The following is a 16,131-nucleotide window of genomic DNA, read 5'->3' as shown; positions in this document are numbered from 1 at the left end:
AAGAGCCGCCTCAGTTGTCCACCTTTGGGACCGTCCCCTGCAGAAACATGTCCTATATTACACAAAATCAACATGTCATTTGAAGAGATAGATTTGCATTCATCCTCCTGGCATTTCAGCTTTGGGCCCCAAGATAAAACAGTGTAAGAGGCCCTGCTGTCCATGAAACAGCCTCAGGGATGAATGAGTCCCATGCAAGATGTAATAAATCAAGTGCTTTATATAATTCTAATAAAAGCGTTTGAAGAGGATGTTGTTGAGAGTCTGCATGTATTCTGTATGGGTAGATACTAATGCACAAACACTGTCAGATTCAAGTGTGTGTGTATGTGAGTGGCCCTCAAACTAAAACATGTGAAACGCTCTCACTAAAAGCCTTTTCCTAATGCATATCTGCAAGAATTCCCAATTTTGCAGAATCATTGTAGTTTTACGCGCGAAATGACCAAATCAGCAGAGCCAATCATCTCGCTTTTTTGCATAAAACGGAGCATAAAATGGGTTTTTCATTTAACCTGTATGAATATTTCCATTTACTTGAAGTCTTTGCTTTGCATAATGTCAGTCAGAGAGATATGAAGTCAGCCTCAAACAGAAACAGCTGCTTTTGCAATGAAACCACAGAACTTTTCATGATGGAGGTATCAAACAGGCTCATTTTATTGGTTGCTTATTGCCCTGGCATTGAGCTGAAGGTCTCTGAAAGTGTTTTCTCTTATTGTGACTCGACGTACACCAAAGTGCTCCAGTTATTGTCTGTGACAATCAGTGCGCTTGTTATCAGGGACTATGTGAAAATGACTGGGGTGAGGAGGGGGGATGAACCTATGTTCCACTTTATTTACAGATGTTAATCCACATCTGTGAACATTTCCACACATAAGCTCCAGTAAAACACCAAATTGTTGTGTTTGTGCTTTGTGTTTGTCTTCTCATAGTGAGCTTCAGAGGTGCTGGGGGGCGGCTTGTGACTCAGCCTTTTTTGTGCTAAGATAAGCTAACTGTCTGCAGACTGTTCAGAGTGCTATCAATCTACTTATCTCACCTTTTGCCAGAAAGTATTTGAACATATTTCCAAACATTTTGCTCTTCCAAAAAAGTGTGGCTGTCGTCACTCCAACCACAATAAAGAGTAAATAACCCCCACCTTCGTCTGACCCCACTGCTCAAACAAACAGTCCCTTACAGAAGTGAATTTGTGTTAAATCTAAATGCCAACTTCGTTAACACCATCAGCACAATGTTACATTTTTCAGTAAAAATGCTGCAGAGACAAAGAGTGTCTGTGTGTGTTTCCTCCTACACGGTGTGTGTCCAGCTGTGTCTGCACGGCGGGAACGTCACCCCCTACAGGTGGCTCCTGCTCCAGCTGCTGACTTTTAAGCCTCAGCCAGTTGAGCAGCTCCTGCAGTGACATGTGGAGCCTCTTCCAGGGGGCCATCTCTGAGTCCAGGTGGGCCCTTGAAACAAAAACACAGTCATTTTTGTTTCTTTTGCCTCATGTAAACTAAGGTTTTTCCTCTGCTTTCTTCAGCCCCCCCTCACCTCATGCTGAGGGTCTTGTTGCGCAGGTCGTTCCAGCGCTGGCTCATATTGTCCAGACGTCTCCTGAGCAGAACGGCATCGTCCGAGTCCCCCAGCGAGGTCACGATCCTCTGCCCGTTCTCATCCAGGGAGTGATACAGCTCTGTGTGGCCATCAATCTCTGCCTGGAGGTCCTGGTGAGACACACACAGTGAGAGTCAGTGGAAAAGGCCAGTAAATTCTGTCGCAGCACACACTTCATTTTCTTGGTAATAGCAGCCATCTTTCAGGAATTCACTTTTTTCGCTGCTCGAGTGCTGAGTAATGGGATCAGGATCTGAGAGAGCGATTTAGCAGCAACCACCAGGATTGAGCCATAATGCAGGTCTTAATGCATTGTGGATGAACCTTTTGCAGCACTGAAATGTGAAAATGTGATATTCAGCGTGGATTCACTTGGTAGCTTTGACAGCGGCGGTCCCACCTGTGCAGTCCATTACTGAAACTGTTCCTGATAAGTCCTTTTATGGGAGAAGAAAAACAATCTTTGTGAAGTCAAGCAGGAATACAGCTTGTTTTCTGTGAATACCTCCTGCTCGGGAGTGGTGCAAAAGAAGTTCAACAAGGAGGCAACAAGAAATGTGAAATCAATTATTGCTTCATCTGTAAGAAAATGAAACGCCTCTAATCTGCAGACCTTTACCTCTGCACTGCTACCACTGCACACAGTTATTCATTCTTTTAGTTTATCCTTAAATAGCTCTAACATATGTACCAAAGCACCAACTGCTGCTCCTCAGTGAACAATGTTAGAAAGGCAGGTGTCACTTAATGTCATGAGAGCTAACACTGAAACAGGCTTTGCCTTAACGACTGCTGCCGCCTCAGATTGGTCACTTCACTCTCATCAATGACAGAACGTGTTGCACGACATGTGAACGCAGTTCATTTCCTCCCTTTATGCTGCATCTGCAGAGTTCTCAAAGTGTCTTTGAAGAGGAAAACATCCTGTAAAAGAACGCCGCACTTGCTGGAAGTTTGAAGATAAATTAGATTACATGAAATTTTAATGATACCTGAGGGGGAAAATGGGTCATTGCACCAAAGAATAGGACACAGACAAGAATAGAACAAATAGAAAGCAGTGAAGACAGCGAAGGTGGAGACTGACTAATGTACTAAAAGTAGTTTTAGAAAGTTTCCTTCAGTTTTTCTTACCATCTAAATGTTCTCTGATCCATCTGAACACTGTGAGTCAATCCCAGTGCTGTACCTTCACACCAACTTCAACTTTGAAGTTTTCATTTCAAAGTGATGCTTTCACTTATTCCTGCCTTAATTTTACCACAAAATACTTCAACAGTTGTCCTTCAATTGACCTCAACTGCGAGCAGAATCAGTTTACTTTGAGAATTTCTGTTTATGTGAAAAAGAAGCAAAGCTTGGAAGCAGAAAAATATCTCACGGATGGATGATAATCTCTTCTTTGTTGTACAAAACTAGTGGATTTACACCAAAACTCTCACTAAAAATAAAATCTGATTACAGCATCTTGTTAGTGTTTTAAAGTTAACATCTCAAAGCATTTTCAGTAATAGATGACGCGTTTCATTTAGGATTACAGTGCATATTTGTAAATAAAGAGCGCTTGATTTTCTTTCCCGACCTGAACATGGTAGACCTTCCTGCGCAGCATCCTCCAAACTTTACTCTGGAATCCCAAAACTACACGTCAAGAAGAAGAAGAAGAAGAAGAAGAAAAAGAAGAAGAAGAAGAAGAAGCATCTTCTGTTTCTTCTATTCCCTTAAGATCAGATCCCAATATGACTGCCTGAGAGTGCTCTCTGTTTAACTGTGTGTGTGACAAAGAGCGGGATGTGGAGATGAGGCGGAAGGGAGGGAGAGTAAAAAGATGGAGGGAGAGTTAGTTACCCATGAAGAGTGTGAGTCACAGCGAGTTCCAAAGACAGAGGGGGTAAGAGAGAGAGAAGAAGACGAGGAGGAGGAGGAGGAGAGAGAACTTGAAAGGGTGCATAAAACGATGAGTGCGCTCATTTTCCAATTAAACCTTATCTGCGTGCAGTGCTGTAGCCCGTGAGTGTGTGTGTGTGTGTGTGCGCGCTCTCTCTGGATGCTACACCGAGTTGCCGTCCGCCATTATAATTGGACACAGAAGTCTATCACAGCTCTGCATACAGTGCTGCTGTTGTACTGAGAGAGCTGTGTGTGTGTGTGCGCGTGCGTCAAAAGGAAATGCATAAATTTGCAAAAGTGTGCATCTGAAAATTCATTTCCAAATATCTGCATCTTTGTGTGTGTGCGTGTGTGTGCGCGCGCAGGCCCTTCCACCAGAAAGTGTGTGTGGGTGCAGGGTGAGGGCTGAGGGTCAAAATATGTTCTCTCGCAGAACAGAGCCTTCCCTTCAACACCCACAATGCAGTGGGGGGAATTTTGCATTTGTGTGCCAGGCATCGACTGGCCAATGAAATCTCTCCATGTTGCCATGTCAGCATTCCTGTCATACCAGCCGGGGCAGAGAGTCAAGTAAGAGCGTCCCAAACTCTTAAAAAGATGCCACATGACAAGAAGCCCATCATGAACATCACTGCTGTTCATCAAACAGCACGAGCAGGAGAGGACGTCTTATTCTGAAAGTCACGCTGCTTCCTTCGTCTGTTTAACCTCCTTCTCTGGCTGATCTACCCAACTCTTCTGTTCCAAATAAATCCCTATTCATGCAGCTACGAGATTAAAATGGATCCCTTGCTTTGCTCCATTAAAGATCTACATTACATCAGGTGTAAAAAGTGCCGCGGACGAATGGCAGTCGCTATAAAAGGGTTGTAAAAGCAGCAGTTATGAGAGTAAAATTGTGAGAATAATGGTCATCTGCACACAAGCAGAGGGAAAAGGAGAGGATGGTGAAACTTTGGTGAAAGTTCAATAAGATTTCTGCCTTTTATTCCAACCTGCCAATGATTCCTCTGTCCCTGTTCTTCAAATATCACTGAAACGCTGTCATTCGGACCCACGACTGATCAACCCTCCACCTCCACGACCTGCAGGACGTCCAGGCAGGAAGTTTCCATCAAAAATCGATGGAATCAGTCGTTATTGTTGCTGATCTCTTCTTACTCAATGAGTCTACACACGATCAGTTTCAAACACGGCAGGGACAAACAGCCAAAGTGAGACGTCAGGAGACGAGCTGCAGAGGACAGGCTTTGTGAGAACCAGCACACCTCCGTGTCGGGGTCCTACCTTCCACTGTGCCAGCAGGTTCCGGGCCGCCGGCTGCTCCTGCAGTCTCTCCTTGTTGGTGGCGTCTATCAAAACGTTGCACGTCGTCTCGGCCTCCGTCAGCCAGTTGAGGAACTTCTCCAGGTCCAGGTAGAACTGCTGCAGCAGCTTCAGAGCGGCCTCCAGAGCCGCCTCCCTGTCCGAAACTCTGGACGGAGACACGTTACAGGTTTGAAATCCTCTTTCTGTCCTGTGTTGGTGGGTGCGTGTTTGTGTACGGTGAAGACATATTTCCTTACCGCTTCCTGATGTGTGTCCAGGTGGCCACCATGTTGTCATTGACCTGGGTGACCTTGTGCGTGTCGTCATTGCCGTACAGCGTCAACAGTTTGTCTGCAAGCGCGTTGGTTTCATCCACCTGACCCTGCCACTGCTGCACCTCCTTCAGAAAGAGCTGAGGAAGAGGGGACAGCGAAGAAAGACAGACGAGGAGAATTCACTCTCACCAGCTAAAATGTCTTTCGAGTCATCTACAGTAAAAACAATATCATATTTTTGAGCCATCTGTTTGTAAATATCACACGGGAGATGGGAAAATGACGCGTGCAGCTAAACTGTGAGTAATCACAAAGCTCATTTAGCCATGAGACAGAAGTCAGAGAGCGGACGTCCAGTCCAACCTTCAGTTCAGCGTTTTGCTTCTTCAACGCTTCCACATTGTACGTGATCTCCTGCCAGGACTCCAACCTCTCACTGGCCCGCTTGATGAGGTGATCCACCCCCTTCTTGGCGTCCAGCCAGTTGGTGGAGTCCTGCAGCATGTTGTGGAGCTGCTTCGTCCGATCGGAGAGTTTGGTCTGAGAGTCTTCCCAGTGAGTCTGAAGCCTGTCAACTGCAAACACGGAGACAAAGAACCGTTTTGCCGCTCAACATCTACCGAGAATTTGAGGCCCTTCTTTCGGAGGCGGCTCGAAAAAGCTGTATGTCTGGATTAAAGCACTCTATTTTAAAGGATTTTATACTTTTGGTCAACAAATCCCACGAGAAGAGCAAAACTAACAATGTGTTATTCCTTCTGTCAATACTTTGTGACTTCCCCACCCTGCCTGTGGCGCTCAGCTGCTGCAGCATCTTCAGCTGGAGCTGGCCGCCGCAGTCTTTAATAGATGGAGGAAACAGTGCATTTGTTGGGGACTGTTTCCAGCGGTGGATTAATGCACGTTTGTTGCTCTGGGGAGCGTCTGTGGCAGCAGGACGGCGTGTGTGGGACTGAGTCAATATAAACTGCAGCGTGTGTGTTCATGGTGATGAAGGAACATGTCACCCAGTGCAACAGTGAGGCTCACTGATGTGTTTTTAATAGTTTTTGGACAACAATGGAGCTCTGTGGCACAGAGGAAGGAGATATATGAGGCTTTGAAACACACACAATACTTGTTCGTAGAAACATACATTGTTGGTTTGGGTCTGCACATGGGATTTGTTGACAAGAGGAAAAATAGACAATATCTACAGAGCTATCCTTTGAGGGAGGAGGGAAGGGAGGAAAGGAAATATATAAAGCACTGCAACAGTGAGAGAGGGAGAGAGATGAAAAATGAAAAAGATGCATTCGGCTGAAAAGAAAACTGGATTTGACCTCTCGGTTTCCCTCAGCTTCATCCTGCTTGAATCAGTATTTTCTCTGACTTTTAATGGCTCATAGCAGCTCCAGTCCAGTGTGTTATGACTGAGGCTGACAGTAATACTTGCGTAAAGGCCTGTTTTATTATCACTTTTTATCCATTTACTGACATAAAAGAAGTCTCACATTGACTTTTCATAACTCATTCAATCCCTTATCTTGGAGGCCGCTGTTCAGGTGTTATTTACCTGCTGTCTTGGTAAACATGCAAACAAACATCCTGGTGTGCTGCATGTAAGTGAGCTGAAAATCACTGCATTTCTCTCTCTGAGCTTAATTCTGCAGTGCATGTAGGGTACGCATATCTTACAGCTCAGAGCTTTCCTTTTAGCCGGCCGTCCTGCATACATTAGGATGCAACATCTGGGAATAATATGCAGATAAGGGACTGGTGTCCCACATGCTTGTCCTGACAGGTGAATTAGATTTCCACCAATCACATGTGGATAGATTTGTACAATTTGTGCAACGACACATACTGCGCTCAGTGATAGCATTGCGGGTGTCCTGGTTGCTGGTTTTGTTCTTCAGGTTCTGGGCTGCTGTGACCTGTCTCTCCAGGAGGGGGCGCCGCTGTTCCAGCTCCTGTAAAGACGTCTGGAAACACACAAATGTTCCTCGATGAGTGGTTCATCACCGTACGGCCGCTGTAAATCTCTTTAATGCTCGCTGATGATGACCTTGAGTCTGCCGATGTTGTCGTTGATGTCGTCCAGGTCGGCCACCACCACGCGCTTGTTCTGCACCATGTTGTCCAGCATGGTCAGCCAATCGGTGAGCTCAGCCCAGGACTTGTTGAACTGAGCCAGTGCGGCAGATTCAGGCTGGGAACTTCCTGTCAAACTTTCATCTGGGACACACACACACATAATTACATAAAGCCGCAGGTGAACAGGACAGTTTTCAAAAGTGTCTATGAGGAGATCAACACTTGTTTTTATGCCTTAAACGTCCCTCTGAGCTCAGAGCGCACAATTAGCTTTTAGCATCTCGCTAACAGAGCCTGGTCAGAGCTCTTTTAATGAGGTGACAGACAGCTTTGCACAGAAAATGGTGTGTGTGTCTGAAGCAGGGGGGAAGGAACGCAAAGCTTTTGTGAGCAGGGGCGTCTGCTTTCTTAATCCATGCTTGCACCTGTAATATCTCAGAGAGAGAAAAATACAAACAGGTGTGCAGAGTTGCTGTTCATGACCTCTGAAGTTGATCCATTATATTTATTAAATCCCATACTGACAGAGGTGGTTATGAGAAAAGATTTGCTTGTGACTTAACAGTAAGGATTTAATGTTATGAGTTTCTGCATTAATGTAAAACACATGGCATATATATACATATTTATATATATGTTGTGTGTCTTGACGGCAGACAGCAGCAGGATTTTCATGTTCACACACGCTAATGTTACTAAAATGAAGAATGAGGGGGCCTCTGTACACCACAGAAATGCCATATATGCTAATGTTAGTTCTTCTTTTAATGCTAATGTTATTTTTCATGCTGACCGTAGTCTTTGTTATGCTAATGTTATTTTTGTGCTGACCTTGGTTTTTGATAAGGTAATGATGCCTTTTAGTGCTAAGGGAGGGAGAGCTCCTGTGTTTTTAACCTGCGTGCCGGCTGATGGTTTGGGACACACACAGGAAACATCTCTATGGCGACAGACGTCTATTAAAGCGTGGTTTGCAGTCCTTTTGGAAAACTGGTTGAAAAGTCTTACTGGCTTTTTTGGCGACTAGCAAGGCAGCCGTCCTCTCCTTATGCTGCCGGACCAGCTCCAGGATCACAGTCCAGTCTTCTTTCAGCTTGACATACTTCACCTGCCATCACACACAAACACACAAAATACAAATCACAGCCTGTGTTGACAAATGCAATCAAAGGCTTTAATTCTGCTCAGGCAGCTTGAGATGGTGAGAGCTCAGCAGAACTTTATCAGGTGAAAATGCACTTCAGTGTCTTTGATCTTCAAGGATGTAATGTTCTCTGACTTACATTAATAAACTACATAATATGGATTTGATGAAACATTTCAAGCAGAACTACTGATGAGATGAAAGAGGAAAGCGTTGCAGCATATTCAAGACTGAAAATGTCTTTTTTTGTCTCAGTTCTTCACATCAAAAAGGACGCATAAGAAGCTCCCACAACATACAGTCAACAGCATGTGAAAAAGCATGTAGCCAGAAGAATGCTGCTGGTTTTTGTTCAGTAGCTTGACTTCCACACCTTGTCAGGTTGACTGGGAGGACTGTCCTTGTACAGCTGATCAGCTCGCTCCAAAACAAACTCCACCTCTGGCTGCTTGACTTGCACTTCCTCAATGAGCTGGAGAAACAAATGTAGGATACAGTGTATGGATGGTTTTATTCAAAAGGACGAGCGTAAAACCAGTATGTCAAATCTGGCCAGTATCTGAAGGTATACTGTATGTGGACAAACAGCAGTGGTGGAGTCATACCCTGGGTGGTGGCTCATCTGGGCTGTCCTCTAGCTTGGCTCTGGTGCCGGACGCCCAGGTGGACAGATCGTCCAGCTGACCCTGAAGCTTCTCCAGCTCCTTCAGCAGACCCTCGATCTCCAGCTGACGCTCAGGCAGAGCCCTGGACACCTATACAAAGACAGGTATAAACACACCTAAGGCTTCACTATCACACAAAGGAGTCAAAGTCACTGCAGTTAGAGGTCAAGTACATTTTCGAGTTCTACTTCTACTCTACTACAATTAGGGAAACATCTTAATTTGTCTGTATTTATCACACAAAGAGACAGTTTCATTGATATACGTGATAATTGTTATAGGAGCTTTCAGTATCATTGGTTTTCTTTATTTTTTACAGTGTGGTATTAACTACAATTAAGTCACAGAACTAAACGCTATCACAGTAGAGTGATGGGGGGCTTCTTTCTGCACACCCAGCTAGAAGAAACCACACGACCTCTGTATGTATAAACAGCCACGACTGCTCATTACCTTCATCTGTACGATGTACATGGTGTGATTTTACAGCCTGCTGCAGCTTTGTTCTGGTGATAAATGAATGCGTTTACAAAAGCCGGTGTGCTGCGAGCTGCAGTGTTCACGGTGGTAGCTGCTGACCTGAGCCCAGCGAGTGTTGATGATCCTGATGTCTTTCTGTCTGTCAGCAGGAAGCGTTATCTGTTTCTGTCTGGAGTTCAGATCCTCCATCGCCGCCTTCTTGGCAGGAAGCTCCTCGACACGTGCCTGACACACAAGCATGCGAGTCACACAGGCTGAATTTAATAAGGAATGATTGCAGCGGCTCAGTGTAGGACACGTGTTCTTTCAATCAAATTACATAAACACACACAAACGAGCAGAGGCGCACAACATAGTTTCAAGGTTGAATTTCAGAATGAAACATTATCGCGTCTCAGCGGAAACCATAACACCCTCTCGATTAAATTAAACACACCAACACACACATGTAAGGACACCAAATTGTCTTTTTTGTAATAATAAAGGACTCATTTACACTCTGATAGCAGCTGAATTAAATTACGCTGATCAGCGCACACCCACACAGGGACACTCATTGTAGCTGCTGTGCTGTGGTACCTGGACTTTGCCAAGAGTGTCTCTGATGTGCTGAGGCTCTGCAGGCTGAAGAGGGATGGCCAGGACGCCTTGCGCTTTGTCCAACCAGCCCAGCATGGAGCCCATGTCCTCCTGCAGGACTGCAGCTGCCGTACGCGCCTCTGCAGACCTGCAGGAGTGGAGGGCAGCAGCAGGAGGAGAGGAGGGTCAGATGTCAGTCACAGTGATTGCAAAATTGACGTATATTTAATGTTTGACCTCATGAGCTTCACTGATTCTTGTAAATATCTGCTCGTCCTGAACACACACCTCCTCTTGTGCTCGTTGAGCTGCTGGCAGACGTTAGCCCAGCGAGTGTTGAGTAACTTGAGCTGCGTCCTGAGCTGCGAGGCATCGTCCGGTGTGCTCAGCTGGCTGATGTCCTCTCCTGCAGAGCTCACTCTGCCCAACACCACTTCCTGGATAGGTATGGCCTCCGTCAGGTCCTGTGCAGACACACACATACACACACGCGGTGGGTGATTTGCTTTTTTCATTGGTTGCTTTGTATGTTTGCATGGTGTCGCAAGTTTAGATATCTATTCTAAGGTTTAAGATTTAAGGTAAGGTCTACGGGGTTAACTGAGGCTAAGATCTGTGATTAGATGTTCGTCAAACATATTGTGCCTTACAGTGAAATGTCTTTTATTACCTTTGGTCCACTATGAAACAACAATACCTTAAAATGACCTTCCTCCAATATTTTAAAAATTGGACAAATCAGTTTAAGGTGCTATGAAGTTTGTCCCCACAGGTGCACCAGTAGCACTCCATTCAGTGTCTGAGTGTGTTTGTGCACATGGGAATCAGGTTTGGGTTCGGTTCAGGTAGCAGCTTGTGATATGAGGTACCAGATGGTCCTCTGTCTCTATACACACACACTCTGTCTTTCTATGTCTCTCCCACACACACACACACACACACACACACACACACACACACACACACACACACACACACACACACACACACAGGTTGGCACTGGAATGGCACTTGGACTCTGCGTCCCTGTCTTTGCAGGTGGACATTGAGAGCTGATCACAGCAGCCCAAAGTGGACTGGGCATGTCTGATGATGCAAACACACACACACACACACACACACACACACACACACACACACACACACACACACACACACACACACACAGAGTTGTGTTTCCATCACTTCAGAGAATATTACACGTACTTACACTCATTTCCTGTAGACTTACCCCCCCCTTACCCTCTACCTGTCTAACCTGAGTCTTTATCCTAAAATGAATGATTAATATTGTGTTTATGTCCCCATAAATAAGGCAAATCCTGATAATGTGACTGTAGAGAGATTTACTGTACGTCCCAATGTGTAAAACATGCCCCCCCCCACACACACACGCACAGTACTTTATATGCAAAGTTGAGTGCATCAGTTCAACCACAGCAACTGAAACTAAAAGTCAACTCCGTGAGACATCTGTGAAAACAAGCCTTCATGGCGCTCTCCTCTGTGAAAACGACTCCTCATACATTATTAATCAACGTGTCGGTGATGTAAAAGCCCACTGTTCTACACTTGTGCTAAATTGCTTTTCATAATCCTTCAATTTCAGTTTTTGGGGTTGATGTAACATTGAAATGTCAAAATTGATGACATAATATTGTTACATAAGGCCTAAAAAAGGAAAGTGTTCTGTTTGGATCGAGGCTGACTGCACTGTCAGACGCTCGCTGCCTTTTCTTCTTGACAACTGCCATCTGTGTACCAGCGTGTGTGTGTGTGTGTGAGTCCGTGTTGTCGACTTCAGATGGGAACGAGAAACTCACGACTACACAGACATTTTACGTTGTGTTTCGTGTTATTTTACGTATTTTTCTATCCTGATATTGTTCATTATGTGTCATCAGAGGTGGAAGGTCATGAGTAACATTTACTCAATGAAACATGACATCATGAACCCCTCAATTATCCTCTAACTATTATTGTGGTGATGACTCAAGCTCTCAAATATTTTATATATTTATATAAAACATCACATTTGGTAGGCTGGACCAAATACCTGCAAAGCTAATGACACTCCAATCAGCCACAGCTGTGCTAAATAGCAAATGTTAGCACGCTAATATGCTAAGCTAAGATGGGAAACATAGTAAACAACATACCTGCTAAACAACATCAATCATGACAGTTAGAGGGTCCATGCACATGTGATTTACTGATTTACAATCACACTTCGGTACACTGAATATTGTCCTGACAGGAAACAATAACGAGATGTTTCACAAGAAACAGACGCTGAGTTAATTGTGATGACACTCTGTGATGTCGTGCGCGCCAGACGATGTCATCATTTGTCATTTCTTGTTAGGGTACGTCAAGTGCTACTTTATCAGACTGTGACAGGTAATATGTGTTTTTGTGCAAAATGCAGCATCGGTTTGGGCGGAAAGCGAAGAAAATGAAAGATGAAGGCGCTGACGGAAGAAGGCTGGACCTGTGCCTTGCTCAGGGGCACTGCGGCAGCATTAGTAGACACTGAAGACCAAGTGTGACTCCCGCACAACTGGAATACACTCAGCAGCTTTCTGGGTACAACCAGCCGTGTGTGAAAACCTGCCTTTGTATTTGTACAGAAATGCTTGTGTCTATAGTTGTGTGTGTGTGTGTGTGTGTGTGTGTGTGTGTGTGTGTGTGTGTGTGTGTTACCCTGAGGTGTTGTCTGTGTGTTGCTGGCTCACTCTCGGCCAGTTTCAAAGTGCTCTCGGCGTCATTCAGCCACTCCTCCAGCGCCTTCTGATCCGAAACGAGCTTCTGCCACTTGGAGTTGCACTCCTGCCAACGCCTTGACGTGCGCACACACACAAACACACACATTTTCATTCAAATGAGTGCACAAAATAAGTCAATATTAAAATGCACAGACACACATATATCTCATCCTCTCTGCCTCTCCTTACTTCAGCCTGTCCTGGTAGAGCTTGTTCAGTTTGTCCCAGTTGGCGCTGAGGAGGGTGGCGCTCTCTTGGATCCTCTGGCCCTCCAGAGGCCGAGCCCCAGACACCACCTCCTCCCTGCGGGCCAGCGCTCCCTCTACTGGGTCTTGGAGCTTCTTGATGCTCCCCTTCACCTCCTGTGTGTTATGGTGGGGGCGGAGGACACATAGAGGAGCGTGCATCATGCAACTTTTCTACTGTTTTGGTATGCAGTAATAAGAAAGAAATGTCTTACAATATAACTGCCAGATTGGGAGCATCTGTACATTTCATTAATCTGTTCATGATATTACTTCCTGAGAGAGACCGTGTGCGTCTCTCAGACAGGAACACGATGGCAGTGCTGACCTTCAGGCAGTGCTCTTGCTGAGGCAGGTTATAATACGCTGCAGGCCAGTATTCAGGAGAGTTCAGCTTGAAGTCCGTCTCTGACACCGAGCGCAGCAACGCCTGCAGCTCTGTTAGATAGTCCTGGACACACACACACACACACACACACACGCGCACACACACAGGAAGGCGGAAGCAACAACACAATCATGTTCACAAGCACCCAAAGCAGAGAGAGATCAGAAAAAGGCAAAATATTAAACTTCACACAACATACAAGGGTTGCTTTAAGGAGATTTTCAGCTAATTAAGGAACCGATCTGGGACTTCATTAAATAAACAAGTTCACTGGAGGTCAAGTCACCTTAAAATAACATGTTAGAAAGTGCAAATTGGATCTAGAGGAGACATTTTAGAACAAAAGCATACTTTTTTCTTATTGTTGATGAACTTTGATAAAGGAAGCTCCAGATCTTTTCAAACACACTAATAATCTCTATTGTATATCATCATCATACCCAAGCCGGCATCAACTCACTTTTCCTTGATTCGAGCCTTTGATTATGACTCAGCTCTTGAATCGGCAGTTTAAATGAATTTTACATTTCCCCGGACCATGATACACAATACCCTGAGGACGGCAAATGAAGCTGCCTCTACCACTGAAGCACTGAAGCTGCTCTCTACAGCGCAGAGATGCTGGGATATTAACACTGGGCTCTGCTCATTTCACCTCACTGTTACACTCCTGTCACCTGGGAAATGGCTTCTCGCATTAAATGACACTTTTTAATTAACCCAAAATAAAAACCGCAAGCATTAACATTATTAGCAGCCTTACAGAAAGCTAATGATTGCTGCTGGCCTTCAGTTAACAAGTCAGCTCTGGGTTTGCTGGTGTGACAGTAATAATGTCAGGAGTGGGACGGAGTGCACGAGACGATCGACTCACGAGCTAATGGACTGAATATCCTCTGCAGGGCTGAAATGGTTCAATCTTTGGTAGGAGCAAAACATACACTTGCTCCCTCTGAAACATTAAACGTGTACTGCTGCAATTGAGCTTTGATCAAGTTTGAGGACTCGCAAGAGACAGAATGCAGAGGTGAAAATCAGAGCACCGAAAACCTGCATTTCCCATGATGAAGCTTGGTAGCCTTTTCTGTTAAGTGTCGCTTTAACTGCATTTTGTACTGTCATTAAAGTGTCCTCCAACATCTGACACATGTATGTGTGTCACAAAGTGAAATGGGAGGCCAGAGTTCCAATGTCCCAGTTTCTCTGCTCGCTATTAGCACTGTGCCTGCTGCAGAGCGAGCGCTCTGTCACACTGGGTTTCAACGGGGTAAAAAAAGGAGAAACATACAGACTCAAGGCAACCATGTCTCTAAGCTGTGTGTGTGAGGTGGAGGGGGGCAATAAAAGGAATAGCATTGAGGGTACAGCTCGCAGAGAGTACTGTTACCACTAGCACGTCTGTGCATGAAATATGAAGCTAGAGCATGCAGCCTGTTAGCTTAGCTTAGCACAGTTTACCAAAACCTGTGGCTTTTACCCTTTTTGTTTGGATGAAACAAATGATGTTGATTAAAGGTGTTGTCAGGTGTGTTTTTCAGCCGTGCTAAGCTAAGCTAGCTGTTTCCCCTGCTGATAGCCTTCATGCTAAGTTAAGCTAAGTGGCTGCAGCTTCATATTTCCAGGACAAAATGTTGAACTATTCCTTCAGCTTGTATTGTACTTGTATTTTGTGTCAACATGCTTCAGGTACTCGTTGCTACAACATCTGTGCTGTGCAAGAATTAATTTTCTATATCAATTGTGGGCAAAAAAAATCAGAATCTACAGAAAAACGGATGATAAAGATCATCAGCTCCACAATAGCTGCTAAATTGAATGATTGAGGACTTAAGACACTAATAACCCAGTGTGACAGACTCACACTCTCATCTCACATTTGGTAAATCACATTTCTAGAATTCCTGCTCTTAGTGTACACAAACACATAACCAGACCCACCTGCTCACACATTTAATTTTTCACCTGGAGGTTTATTGACATCGTGTGCATGTGTTTGCGATCGTAACATGTACTACTGAGCGCTGACGTGAGAGCAGAGCAGCTCTCGATGATGAGAGGGGGAGGTTTAAAGCAACGTGTGCCATGTGGTTCGTCTCATATGAGACATCCTGACACTGAAAAGAGTTGTCAGTGAAACAATAACAACCTGTTAATCTGTGGAAATTAGATTTAGCTGCCAGGTTTGAGTCTCATTTTTAACAGGAACTTGAGCCCGAGCAGTTATTCCAGTCGTTTTTAGATGTCTTTGTCTAGACTGAAGGATCTTTAGCTCCTGCCAGAGAACACAGATTCCTTTCCAACATCTAAAAACTGAATCGTGTAGGCATGCAGTTTTTTGAGTTGCCTGACGATTATGATTATTTTGTTGAAAAAAGGCAGGAAAGAAAAGAAAAAAGCTCCCACTCTCATGATCTGGTCAACTCTCCTCTTCCTTCTAGACGACCTGGACAGAAAACACATCTGCACCGTGTCTGTCTCGATCAAAACTGGCGTATGAGGACGGACAGCAGCGTCCGAAAACACGCTCTGACTTCACAGTATGCTGCATGTGTAGCATGCTACGATGATTCACTGCTGCTCAGGCACTGAGAGGAGATGGACATGAGTAGGGGCTCTATTTTGGTGCTGGCGTGCTGCTAGGTGTGGCAAGGAGTGCAGCAAGGTGGGCTTTTCCATCACTTATTTGGAATTAAGGAATCTTTTTCATG

General features: G+C 44.9%; 2 protein-coding genes across 4 annotated transcripts in view; one reads left to right on the top strand and one right to left on the bottom strand.

Moving 5' to 3' along the window:
* Positions 1 to 16,131, top strand: part of LOC139352111 (calcipressin-1-like) — a 248,609-nt gene that overhangs the window by 121,232 nt on the left and 111,246 nt on the right. The gene's annotated exons all lie outside the window — the stretch shown is intronic.
* The window catches only part of dmd (dystrophin), a 166,624-nt gene that overhangs the window by 50,574 nt on the left and 99,919 nt on the right, over positions 1 to 16,131 (bottom strand). For all 3 annotated transcript variants that reach the window (XM_070994174.1, XM_070994172.1, XM_070994173.1), the window contains 16 exons: positions 13,364 to 13,486; positions 12,980 to 13,152; positions 12,729 to 12,864; positions 10,314 to 10,489; positions 10,026 to 10,173; positions 9,546 to 9,671; positions 8,907 to 9,056; positions 8,675 to 8,773; positions 8,166 to 8,265; positions 7,129 to 7,298; positions 6,928 to 7,045; positions 5,445 to 5,656; positions 5,064 to 5,218; positions 4,786 to 4,972; positions 1,546 to 1,718; positions 1,304 to 1,460 (listed from right to left, as the gene is read on the bottom strand). In XM_070994174.1, the coding sequence (XP_070850275.1) occupies positions 1,304 to 1,460; positions 1,546 to 1,718; positions 4,786 to 4,972; positions 5,064 to 5,218; positions 5,445 to 5,656; positions 6,928 to 7,045; positions 7,129 to 7,298; positions 8,166 to 8,265; positions 8,675 to 8,773; positions 8,907 to 9,056; positions 9,546 to 9,671; positions 10,026 to 10,173; positions 10,314 to 10,489; positions 12,729 to 12,864; positions 12,980 to 13,152; positions 13,364 to 13,486 (2,403 nt within the window). The remainder of the gene's footprint in view (positions 1 to 1,303; positions 1,461 to 1,545; positions 1,719 to 4,785; positions 4,973 to 5,063; positions 5,219 to 5,444; positions 5,657 to 6,927; positions 7,046 to 7,128; positions 7,299 to 8,165; positions 8,266 to 8,674; positions 8,774 to 8,906; positions 9,057 to 9,545; positions 9,672 to 10,025; positions 10,174 to 10,313; positions 10,490 to 12,728; positions 12,865 to 12,979; positions 13,153 to 13,363; positions 13,487 to 16,131) is intronic.

Source organism: Chaetodon trifascialis, chromosome 24 (genome assembly GCF_039877785.1).
Source record: "Chaetodon trifascialis isolate fChaTrf1 chromosome 24, fChaTrf1.hap1, whole genome shotgun sequence".
NCBI classification, from domain to species: domain Eukaryota; kingdom Metazoa; phylum Chordata; class Actinopteri; order Chaetodontiformes; family Chaetodontidae; genus Chaetodon; species Chaetodon trifascialis.
This window is presented reverse-complemented; position numbering and strand designations above follow the sequence as displayed.